This window comes from Sander lucioperca, chromosome 24 (genome assembly GCF_008315115.2).
Source record: "Sander lucioperca isolate FBNREF2018 chromosome 24, SLUC_FBN_1.2, whole genome shotgun sequence".
Lineage (NCBI taxonomy): Eukaryota > Metazoa > Chordata > Actinopteri > Perciformes > Percidae > Sander > Sander lucioperca.
In genome coordinates, this window is record NC_050196.1 from 9,181,401 (window position 1) to 9,193,743 (window position 12,343).

The window sequence follows — 12,343 nt, forward strand, 5'->3', positions numbered from 1 at the left end:
TAAAATAAAGGCCTAAAAATGCCCCAAAAAAAGTATCTAAAAAAAAAACAAGCATTTTTATAGATGTAACAACCCAACAGTGTACAAAATACTACTTACATACACTTACAATGTATCAGTACCTTTACTTTTGATATTTTATGTAGATTTAGCTAATAAGTACTTTTACTGTAGTAGTATTTGTAACACAGGGACTGTATTGGAATCCTACCTATTGAAATCAACGACACCACACTGTAAATTACTTCTGATTTTATTCAATGGAAAAAAAGACCTTCAGGAAAATACAGTAATTCCCATAGTACACACAGAGAGGACATAAATTAGAGAGGCATGGCAGAGAGACGTTTGAGGGGGAACATGTCACCTGGCACCTGGGTGGTAGAAAACATTTGATCCATGCTGCCACACAGCCAGGGGCACACTGTGCACTAAGCAGGATGTAGAGGAATCTGTGAAATCACACTCTAGACGTGAGCAAAAGTTAATTATTCCTGTACACAAACGTCTAAATGATAGTACAAAAAGGGAATACAAAATACAAAAAAAAAGGGAAAAACTGCCCTCAAAATAAACCATAAATATTCATATCGATGCACATTGGTTTAACAAAACAATTGCTTCTGTAAACATTTCCAACATAAGGTGTGCATTACAATTTAAAAACCACTGCAGTCGCATACTTGTCTGAAGGGTTACATAATAAAAATAGCAGAAACAAGACTAAAAACTAAGTCAGAGTTAAAAATATGCCGCTTAGTTCACGCCGTCTGAAGTGGTTTTGTAACACTGCTGTTAGAACGTGACTTTCTTTGCCTTTCACAGATGATCAGGACAGTGAAAGCATCTCATTCCCATGTTCTGCAGCTCCCAGCAGGTCCCACCTTGGACAGTGAAGGCACCACCTTTACTGAGAGCAGGGTCAAAGAGTCAAGTTTAGGAGGGGAGGGGGGGGAGGGGGGGGGGGGGTTTGGGGTAACGACCTTGCAAATTCCATGAGTCCTGTTATATAGTTTTCTCATTTATACATACACACAGCTGCAGGGGGGAATGAGACGGTCTAACATGAACATGATGTCTAATGTGACAAACAAGTCTTGCCTTGTCATTCGGGTTTAAAAGGATGAGAGGAAGAAATGTAAAAAACGATGCCAATTGAATTCTGGGATGGAATAATGATCCAGTTAAAGTATTTGTCTCTTCAATCCAGACTGGACTGAGTAAACTAACTAATTGCCTGTCTGAAGCTCAAAATGGCAAAAGGAGGTCCATCATTGTGTTTCTACAGTACACAAAATCCAAACTTCTTCACTTTTAACTTTTAAACCTGCAGAGGATTTCAAGCAGTTTTAATAAGCCGGAGACCCTACTAAGGCAAACTGTTTAGCTAAACATTAAGCTAAAAAGTCTCCTTTAAATTTGGATGATAGTGTAAATGTGAGATTCAAACGTTGTGCAGATGGAGGACAATCAGCTCATCCTGATTTTGTCCCCTTTTTGTGGAGTGTGATGTTCAAAGCTTCTTCTCAGCCCCCTGGATCTATGCACACTGCCTTTTATTCCCTTCTGCCCACTGGCCTCCATGCTACCTTAATGACCACCTGCTAATTCTGCATGTCTAATTCACAGTTTATCCTAGCCCTACTTATGACTGATGTTAAAGGGAAAATCCACCTGAATAATAATAATAAAAAAACAGCTTTTGGTTTATGCATCTCACATTTCGGGGTCCATTTGTGGTTTTGGTTGGAGTGTTTTCATATTTCCAGTAGATGTGTGCAACTGCAATAGACGAAGCAGATTAAGGGAAAGCCGGTTGACCAGAGAAGCAAATTGCAACAATAACAGCTTGATAAATAGGGTGGATTTTTCCTTTAAAACTCATCTATGGGTGTGTCCTGCATTCTTATGCTTTATTTATGTGCAGCAAGTCACATACAAAATATACAGTGTACGAAAAACTGGAGCTAATTTAGTCGATAACACCAAAGCAACATGCTGTCATAAACAGGGCTACTTCTGTCCGACATAACCTACAGTACGTGAGGCAATGTGGTAAAAGACGAGATAGTGTCTGTAAAACCTGGGAGAGTCTGAAGCCTACAAGGTAGATGTAGTTAGTATGTACACGCTGATATCCAGTACCCTGTATTTAATGGATATATCAAGAAGGTCCCTTAAAAAAATCTTCACTTTAAGGAGAAGGCAAAAAAAAGTGAAGATACAGAGGCAGATTTACATGTCAAGCCTTATTTATGTGGCGGTGAAGTAGTGTTAAATGACATGCTTGACATTGAAATCTACCGTGGTGGGAATAGGAATTCATTTCACCTCAACAGGACCTGGACTAGACACAGCTACAAACGGCTACACTCAAGGTGTGGCACATAACGTATTTGCCTTCTTCGATACAGTAACAGCCACGTTTAGCCTCTTTAATAGTCCCTTCAGTCATTCACATGCTCAGTGTTTTCTCCATTCACACACATACAGGATGCAAAGTTTTACTATGACACATAAAGATTCACCATCAACAGGCAACAGATCCCACGTCCTGCAGAGGAAGAGGAGGAGGGGATCGGCTCAAAGGTTGGGTGAGAAAAACCTAGAGGCTCATCAGGGGTTTGTGTTGTCGTAATATAGTTTACTAGTACACTCAGTGGACATGGACAGAACGCACCTCTTCGCCCCCCCCAAACACACACCCGTCCCTGGCTTCTTTTCATGATTACAGTCCTATCCGTTGTTTGTTTGCCCGAGCAGGTTGAGAGGAAGCTGTTCCCTCCATCGAGATGCTCAAGGCTGTTCTCTTCTTCGTCGCCGTTGGTCATAGTCACAATCGTCATCTGTTGGTCACTGCTTAGGTATGGTCGTCGTGTTGGCTGGTGTGGTAGGATGTCGACTACCAGCTCATGAGGGAAGAGCGTCCCAGCGTCATGAAATACACCTGGCTGGCACCTCCGGCGCGCACGGAAGCGAAGAAGACCTGATAGACAAGGAACAACAAGAAAAAAAACATGATGCAGCGGGTTGTACTCAGGGAGGTAAAGGCTGTGATCCTTTTCGTGTCTGTGGTGGGTACATGTATTGTTTGTGGAATATTATCCAGGACAACAGAGCTGAAAATCAATTGAGATAGTTGGAAAATAGAGAGAAACAGTAGGAAGGCAGGCAACAGAGACTTATGTTATCACCTTGTCATTCCTCTCGCAAAGGAACTTGAGTCTCTGGGCTCTCTTGTGCATGAAGACGCCATCAAGGTGGCCCGTCTCCACTGAGCGGATCTCTATGGCCTTCTCACCCCAGCCCATGATCTGGTTTGACCTAATGTAGGCTGCTCAGACACAGAGGGAGAAAACAGAAGGGATGACTAGAGGTGCCCAGATTTATTAGACTGTTTAAATTTAAAGAAGACACCACAGTTTCCCTCACGGAAGAACAGATAATAGACTGAGCATGAGAATAATGGCCCCGCTTACCCACTGAAGTTGGCATCTCTCCCCACTGCAGCACCACGTCCTTGGTGATGCGCCCGTAGGTGTTGACGTAGACACCCTCGTCCTCGTAACACACCAGCAGCTCGATCCCGTCAGTGTTGGGCAAGATGATGATAGCATGGCACTGAATGCTGGTCTGGATCTAAGGGAAGAATAAGGAGGAAGAGTTAAGAGAGTAAAGCACATGGGGCAAAAAAACAAGGTATGAACAGACTGCGCTGAAGTGCTTACATGTGTGGGCAGGTAGATGTCGTAGACGGCACCAGAGTCCACATCCACAGCATGGAAGCCTGAACAGGAGCCATAGATGACCTTTAACCTCTGGCCTTCCTCCACTGTCAGGTCAACCAGCAGAGGCTTGTGCACCAGATCACCAAAAGACTAAAGACAACCATGAAGAAATAAGTTAGTCAGGTCAAACTTACATCTTGGGTGTGTGTAATTCTACTTGCAGAATGACCACTTTTTACCTTAAATGCCATGAATTTGTGGTAGGGTTTGGGTGCCCAGGCGTACACCTCCACAGCGTTCTTCAAGGCCAGCACCAGGAACTTAATCCTCTCATATTTCACTGGAATGAAAAGGGAGTCATTTGTGAGTGATAGTATTGCTTAAAGTAGGCCTTATTTACAAATCTTAACCCTCTCTTAGGTTGTGTGTTTGTGTATGTGAGTAGAGATGTATGTCAAGGTAATGTCTAATTTCAAACGGCCGTATTGTTATTGTATGTTCTTCGATGTTGTGCAAAAATGTAAGTCCTACCTAAACATATTGGGAAAAGAAAAGAAAAAAACCCCTCTCTTAGGTTCAGGAATCTGTGACAGACGAGGAAACGTACCGACTTTGTAGTGGACGCAACCCTCCAGGTCGCCCACATTGACCCAACCCTGCTTCTTCTCCACCTCGGGGTCGTTGTGCAAAATCTTGTTTCTCAGCCACGACAGGTAATACACTCGCAGCTTGTTCTTTTTACCTGCAGGAGGTGGAGTTTGATTGAGAGAAATAAATATGGTTTTCACAGCTACAGTATGTAGTCACAATTTATACACCGTGGACGGCATGTGAACGGAAGGTTTCTAGCCGTCAGTGTTGCAAGCGACAACGCAATGACAACAATACGTTTTCTGAGATGGGTCAGACTGTGGCATTATATATCTCCAAAAAAAATAAAAGATGCTTCTCAGAAGTGACAGCAACTCTAAACAGTCCAACCAATAAAACCACCCAGCCATCCATCCATCCAAACCTTCATCACTACTTCTACATGATTGAAAATGAATGAAAAAAAACAAACAATATGTGTGTTCAGTTGCCAAAGACGTGTACCTGATATGGTGACCAGGACATTGAGTCCCTCCAGGACGTCCATCTGCTGGATGCGTCGCCTGTTGATCAGAGGGTAGACCTTCCCCTGACCGCTTCGGTCCAGCAGCATCAGACCGCTCTCTGTTCCCACCAGCAGGTTCACTCCTGGAACAGGCAATAGTTAGTAGAGCTTTGATGGATACCAGAGTAGATTAGGTTTAACAAGCAACCGCCCTTCTGAGGTGTTTCTGAGCAAGCACTGCAAGCACACTGCCATAACCTACCCCACAGTGCAGCACACAGGATCTCAGAGTTGAACCTCTTCTTGTACTTGCGAATCTCTGGCGTGTCGCTGGGCGGGCGAGTGTTGACTGGGTTGACGTTGACCACTGAGCCTTTACGGGACGGGTCGGACCTCAGCGGGTCTGCAAGCCGTCCGTCCGGCCCAAATGCTACTGGAGGGTGCACATAGAGGTCAGGCTAGATGCCATCATGTGATTTCATTATTAATGAACAACCTGGTGCCTGGTTTGAACACCATGTGTTCAATGTACATGGTGCGTTTATCTTCCCCCATCTCTTCAGTTTATTACCATCAATCTTGTAGTTGTTACAGTAAAGAGTATATGGGACTATACTGACAATATCCCCTGGCATAACACTGTACAGCGTTCAACTTGACTCATCACCTCAAGCTCAGATGTTTCACAATTTCTTTATCAGTGCAGGAAAAAATGTTGGCCTAGAAGCTACTGCTCATAAAAACTCTCTCAAGGGGAACTGACACAGACTACATTCAACAGTTTTTAATTACTGAGCTGCCCTCATAAACACATTCGCTTAGTTAGTTGTCGACCTACCCATGTTGTTGAGGGAGCTGCCGCTGGATGGAGAGATCTGGAGAAGACGAGGGTCGATGAAGGGAGTGAAGGAAGAGGAAGACTTGTGTTTGGACATGGAGTTGCTTTCTGACTGAGACTGAGAGAGATTTAAAGACATTGTTCAACTTGTTCTTAGCCAGCATAGAAAACAATGTAGAAAACTGGACTTTAATCATTTAGGTAACTTTAGAAAGAAGTGAGGAGACAACACAACTGTAACACTGACAGGAAATAGTGTGCCCAACACAATCAGAGATTAGGCCTTTGGTCCAAAAATGATTGTTACACTGATTTGTAAAATAAAAATGACTGTAGATTTATAAACTACAATAGCAAAAGGCCCCCTCTGTTTTGAACGTATGAGTTACAGTTCTACCTCTGGGGGCTCAAAACAGCATTCAGCTTAACTGTGTTCAATCAAACTACATTATTATGACACAAACAACTGGGAATACATAGTTGGCACAGCAATTCAAGTTTGTGACAAATGAAATGAAAAAGATGACGTGCAGTTATGTTAGGTTTTTTAAAGCAGAAACGTTAGAGAGGAAAAACGTGTGACAAGAAGAAATGTGTGGAGAGAAATGAGAAATGATCGACACACTGGCTGTTGTGAAGTGTTAAAGGAAAAAGCTGCTCCACAGAGGAGGCTAGTAATTCCACCACCAGAGATGAGCATTGTTTGCGACGCATGTGTCACACCACAAAAGAGGCGGTAATCTATAATAGTACATATTAAAAATAAATGTGATTTCTTCTCTGTAAGTAGGTCATGTGTGCTTGAGGACTGGCAGTCCATTCCGTATTTAAATATTTAAATTATATAGCCCCGTTTCACCCCTACCATCACACCAGCCATGCCATCACCCAACACTGCAATGTTAAGAGATGCTAGTTCATAGTTCACCCTAGAAGCTCCAGTTTAGTTTCCTCCATGCCATGACCATGCTCTACCACCAGAAGGCACCAGTGTTAGCAGCAACACAGTGCAACGCAGAGAATTGCAGGAGGGAAGGAGGTTGCAGAACCAGAGGTGATAGCCAAGCCAGAAGGGGGCAGAAGAGAGCCAGAGTGAAGCCAGGACGACACAGAGGGGGGTGGGCAGTGTAGAGGAGGCTCCAACCAACAATCAAGGACTGGACGCTGGGTGTGTACAGGCTTGGAGATGGTGTGTTTGCTACAGAGGTAAATTACCCAATCCTGCTTGAAATAACTTAAAGAAAATAACATTTGCAAATAATTTATTTTACCTAGCTTCAAGTCCAGGGAGAGGATGGCCATATAAAAAAACTTCAAAAACAACCAGACACTTAATAATACTTCTCTATGGGAGTCTTGGAGCGGTAAATCCTCATCCTATCATTCTGGACACAAACTAGATAGAACAAACACATGCAACTGCTACTTGAGCCAAATCTGCTTACTGTGCATGTCTAAGCCTGTACCACTCTGCAACAGTCCATTCCTCCGTTGTTTGTCTCGCTGATGTGAGGGTGACATACCTCTATAGCAATGAGCTTGTCCAGGGGGTTCTGTGGGGACATGGCAGGACTGGCATAGCTTGATGATGAGGGGAAGGAGGAAGATGATGAGGAGGAGGAAGAGGAGGAAGGGATGGTTGTGGAAGAGGAAGGGGAGTGATGGCTCTGCTGGATAAGGTCTGGTAGGTGGTGAATGCGGCCGGCAAAGCCGTTTTTCTCTGCGAGGCCGTGGCTGGGGGGTTGAGGCTGGCCGAGGAAATTACCAGGGCCAGCCGAGGGAGAGGAGGAGGAGAGATTGACCAACCGCTTTATGTCAACGGTGCTCTGGAAGCAAGAACAGGAACACTTGGGCTCGAGCAAGCAGGTGGAGAGAAAGAGATGCATGTTTGCCTGCTAGTCTGCTGCTTCGTATTAACTCCCATTTACTGTCCTCTACACAAGATATTCGTTAAATTCATCTCTGGAGACCACCACTGAGGAGCATGTCGCATTAAATGCAATCTATATCACTCTGACATATTAGATTACCCATCTGTAAATGTGAAATGTGAAACAGCAAATCTATTATGATTAAAAACATAAAAAGAAATGTTGGAGAATGAGTGGATAAACAACACTTACACTGGATAAAGAAAAAGGAAAATTACATTTCTATCAACTATATGCAAGCAGAATGTGCCTTTAACTTAACAAGAACTATCTTGATGTTAAACTAAGAAGTGGGCAATTCCTCCAAGTCTCCTCCTCTTACCTGTCTGATGACCAGCGTGCCATCCTTGGAGGGTGTAATGGCTTGGTCGCTCTCCGAGTCTTCAACCAGCATGGTCTTAGCCGACTCCGTCTCGCCGTTACTCAGCCTCCTGCGGAAGCCATGGGAATATCTGATGTCCGTAACCAGACCAGTGTTAACAGTCATGCAGAAAAGCCATGCAACACTTGAGAAGTGACAGAATACTTTTTTACAAAGAAAGATAAATGCAACAGACAGCGTGGGCCAACAAACTACTTTGACACATCATCATCACAGTTCTACCTACCCAGCCCTGGAGTCCTCAGCTCCTGAGGTGGACTCCTCTCCCGCCTCCTGGTCCACTTCCTCATCGTCTTCCTCGTCAGTGGTGCCGGAATCTTCGCTTGAGGAGGAGTAGTCGGTGACCTTATGGGGAGGCCTCACATCCTCTACTGCGCGGAGCTCCTTGGCCAGAGCTGTCAGATCCTAAGAGGGACAGTAAGGAGAAAAGACACAAGTCTGATATTTTGGCAAATCTCAGGTTGTCTAGAATGACCCCTTGTCAGGTTCTAAATTTGTGCACCGACCAAATCAAAAAGCTACCAAGTGAATTTGGCGACACACAAATACACACATTAATTCTTAAAGAAATGAAGTCATCTTAAATACTGCATAACAGCTCCTGCTTTCGAGACAACCTGAAGTCTTGAAGTCATCCCTCCTCACTTTATTAAAATGTTTTACATATACCTACAGCCTCAGATCTCTGGGGTACGTGGAGTAGAAAATGTTGCCATCTTTTTTGTTTTTGCATTGTCTATTTTTAGACCAAGAGTACATTTTTCTCTAACCAATAGACCTGTCCTTGAGTGGGTATGTTTCAATTAGAGGCCACAGAAAAGACAAATGCCAGATTGAAACCTTGTTAAACCTGGGCTAGGATTTGAGTTAGTCTGTTCTAGGATACGGTGAGTTAAGTGGCATAATGTTTGGAAAATCAAGTAATGAGATCATAGTTTAATTGTTTTCTGATTCCTAGATTAGTGTAACCTCTAAAGTCCACGTCTTGTAACCATGTTGCCCTCGGCTTGTTCCTTGCAGACTCCAGTGCAGTCTTTTAAGGTCAGTGGCGAGCAAGAAAGGGAGGAGGGATGCTTCCCAGACAGGCTCAACAAAGCAAATGTGCCACAATTTATCCAACAACACAGCCAGGTGAGACTAGGAGTAATTCTGACAAGTACAAGGAAACAGGAGGAGTGTTTACATTCAAATGTGGTCGCATTCAAATGCAGGCTGAGGAAGCTGCTGCAGAGGGTTAACTCTCGTAGTGCCATTGGTCGACAACAAGCAAATTAAGTGAGGAAAAAAAACTGTGCAGGCCACGAGGAAAGACACCAGCATAAGGTTATCAGGCAGAAAGGACAGTAACTAATGACAGAAGTAAGAATTACTGCATTAGGAGAAACAGCTCTTTCATCACAAACTGTTATCATATAATGCAATGAGTGGGGCAATGGTGCAAGCATAGCATAGGTGTGATAATGTAATCTCATTTAATAGGCTTACCGCATCACCCTAAGAGGTTCCCCAACAATCACGAACCATTGGATTCATGAGAAGTTGCACCAGGTGGTTGAATAATTAGAGTAGTAGAAAATAGAGAAAGACACAAAACAGTTTTCACCTATTCAGCATCAAACAAGTTTAACCAGCACTTCAGTAACACTGGACTTACAGCTGGTCGAGTGGGCCTGGCAAGGTTCTTTTCATCTGGTTTTTTGGGAACATTTTCAGGCCGCTGGAGAGGCGATCCTTCAGATTTGGAGGAAGCTTTGAGGGAACAAAAGGAGGGAGAGTTAGTGAGGGGAAACAGAGTTGGGCAAGGAAAGTTGGCTCTCAAACAATCTTTAATCGGCTGTATAATAACAGCAGAAAACCTACCGGAGCGTGAGCAGATAGCACAGCATAGTAATGAGTAAGAATGGTGTTATTATAGTAATAATGATAAATTGCTAATAAGCAGTTAGTAGAGGTAGTGAAATGTTGCTGAGTACAGTACCAGGGGACTCACAGCGTGGCCTAAAGCGGTCACCAGGACTGGCCTGGGAGCTGGAGTTGGAGGAGCCAGAGGAGCTGCCGCTGCCTGGTCGAGGCTGCAGCTTCTCCACTCGGTCCCACAGTGGCCGCTGCTCCACGTTACTGTCACAGAGAACAACGTCACATTAACAAGCACAAGTATAATGCTCCTAAAATACTCTTTTCCAACTTTAAACGGTTTTAATGTGTGCAACTGCCTCACAACTTAGAAAAGAAGTATCAAACGAGAGAATCGTGAGGTCTCTTTACTTACCCGCCAACATTCCTCTGTCCGCCTTGGTTGCCGGGCTGTGACGGCAGAGGGGACTCTCGGCGCGACAGTACCGGAGACCTGGATGTTGTCCTTACTGGCACCTGGAGGAAACAGGTTCAAATGTCCTCACATAGTGGCAGGTATGTGTATGACAAGAAAAACAGATAAGTGTACTCAATTCAATGTTTTTGCTATAGACATTGAGCATAACATTGTGAATTACAGTTGATCTTATCGAATACAAGAATTTAAAGACAAGAAACAGAGAGGGCAACATATCCACTATAATCCACTAATTGGATAAACCCAGCATGCCATGTGTATGGACATAATCTTTGAAGTGATGTATCAAAACCAAACAGTGAAATACAATACGAGAGCACCTCTTAACCCACAACAACTGAGCACTTAAAAAAGCACATGGATATTCTTAGTGATGGCACGACCTCTCCAGCACCAGCACCCCCACTACACACTGAGAACTAATTTAGGTTGGTTTATTGTGTTGTTTATTGACATCATGTTAAATCATTATTGAGTTTTAAATGTGCAAAGTCGCCTGCTGGCACAGAAATGCAAAGTTTCCTACAGTAGTTTAATTTAACCACAACTTATAGTAGTTGTGTTTCACAACAGTGTTCAATGTTGAAGGAAATGAGACTGAACACATCAAGGCAAACACAAACAAACAGCACGATAGGTCGAGTGATTGGCATGAAGAAGAAGTGAACGAGGGAGGGGGCAGGAAAGGGATGGGGAGTAGGGGGCCCTCATCAGCTCCTTACCTTGGGAGGTACTTCCTCGCTGCTGGCCTGGTGTTCGGCCCTAGTATGGGCCTGAGGGTGGTGGAGGGGAGCTTGGGGCTGGGGGTCAGTGCGTGCGGGCGATGGGTGGTGGTGGTGATGGTGGGGGTCCTGGGAACGCAGGTGGAGTTGTGCAAAGCTAGAGGTCACGCCGCCGGGCTCACTGAAGGACTGGGAGCGAGAGACCACGGGCGGAGGAGGAGGAGGAGAGGGGGCGGCGCTGTTGCTGCTTTTTAGAGCAGCCAGGTGGGACCACTGGACCTTTTAGGGAGCGAGGGAGGAAGGGGGGGGGGAGCAGGAGGAGGAGGAGGTGAAACAAGCAGACAACACAGTGAGACATGGGGGAAGATGTGTGTGGCTTTCTCACATACATGTGCTTAGATAGATACAGATGCATACAGCAGACAAAGCACAACACAACGTGATGATGTGATTCATTGTCTGGGCTTTGGATTGATACAAATGCTTAAAGCATCCATATTATGCTCATTTTCAGGTTCATAATTGTATTTTAAGGTTGTACCAGAATAGGTTTACATGGTTTAATTTTCAAAAAACACATTTGTGTTGTACTGCACCGCTCTCTCTCACTGCTGCAGATCCTCTTTTCAGCTGGTCTCTGTTTTAGCTACAGAGTGAGACCTCTTTTCTTCTTCTGTACTATCTTTGATTGCACTTGCACATGCCCTGTAGCTCAGATGTAGATCATGTCAGCTAGCTAGCTCTCCATAGACAGTAAAAGAAAGGCTGTTTCTACAACTTCGGTCAGTTACAAGGTAGGATTAGCTGGGAGACTTCTAAATGAGGGCGCACATGTAAGTAGTTCTTTTGTAGATTATGGTGAACTTGTGTGTGTTGTAGCAGTGCTTTGCTATTGAGAACGAGGTAGCATGCTAGCGTTAGCATGCTAGCGTTAGCATTAGCGTTTGCATGCTAACGCTACGAGCTAATGGTTGCGGTTAGCCTGCTCGTTTCGGCTTGTGACGTCACAAGCCATGCCGATGTTGAACAGCTCACCCAGAGACTGAAGGCAGGACACATTCAGAAACCGTATCTCACTCTAAACAGCATGGATGGATTTTTTTCAAAGTTTGTATGTGTGTGGAAGCACTAGAGACACAAAATAACACCCCAAATCCCAGAAAAAGTGTTTTTTTTCATAATATGGGCACTTTAAAGGAAGAGCTCCACATTTTGGGAAATATGCTAGAGCAGATCGTTATCCCTCTCATGTCTGTTAATATGAAGCTAAAACCACAACGTGTCGTTTTTACACTTCACGGATTAAACAAAGGA

The 12,343-nt window shown here is 44.2% G+C and overlaps 1 protein-coding gene across 21 annotated transcripts in view; it reads right to left on the reverse strand.

Moving 5' to 3' along the window:
- Window positions 1-235: 235 nt before the first annotated feature.
- LOC116044533 (mitogen-activated protein kinase kinase kinase kinase 4-like) overlaps window positions 236-12,343 on the reverse strand; it is a 34,985-nt gene continuing 22,877 nt past the window's right edge. For 3 of the 21 annotated variants that reach the window (XM_035998475.1, XM_035998474.1, XM_035998467.1), the window contains 16 exons: window positions 10,245-10,345; window positions 9,954-10,093; window positions 9,630-9,724; window positions 9,461-9,469; window positions 8,202-8,380; window positions 7,916-8,045; window positions 7,186-7,488; window positions 5,663-5,780; window positions 5,087-5,257; window positions 4,824-4,967; window positions 4,336-4,470; window positions 3,968-4,068; window positions 3,729-3,878; window positions 3,480-3,639; window positions 3,195-3,334; window positions 236-2,986 (listed from right to left, as the gene is read on the reverse strand). In XM_035998475.1, the coding sequence (XP_035854368.1) occupies window positions 2,903-2,986; window positions 3,195-3,334; window positions 3,480-3,639; window positions 3,729-3,878; window positions 3,968-4,068; window positions 4,336-4,470; window positions 4,824-4,967; window positions 5,087-5,257; window positions 5,663-5,780; window positions 7,186-7,488; window positions 7,916-8,045; window positions 8,202-8,380; window positions 9,461-9,469; window positions 9,630-9,724; window positions 9,954-10,093; window positions 10,245-10,345 (2,160 nt within the window). In that variant the 3' untranslated portion in view covers window positions 236-2,902. Of the gene's footprint in view, window positions 2,987-3,194; window positions 3,335-3,479; window positions 3,640-3,728; window positions 3,879-3,967; window positions 4,069-4,335; window positions 4,471-4,823; window positions 4,968-5,086; window positions 5,258-5,662; window positions 5,781-7,185; window positions 7,489-7,915; window positions 8,046-8,201; window positions 8,381-9,460; window positions 9,470-9,629; window positions 9,725-9,953; window positions 10,094-10,244; window positions 10,346-11,029; window positions 11,309-12,343 lie in introns of all 21 variants that reach the window. The other 18 variants (XM_035998473.1, XM_031291788.2, XM_035998479.1 and 15 more) reach the window with 17 other exon arrangements.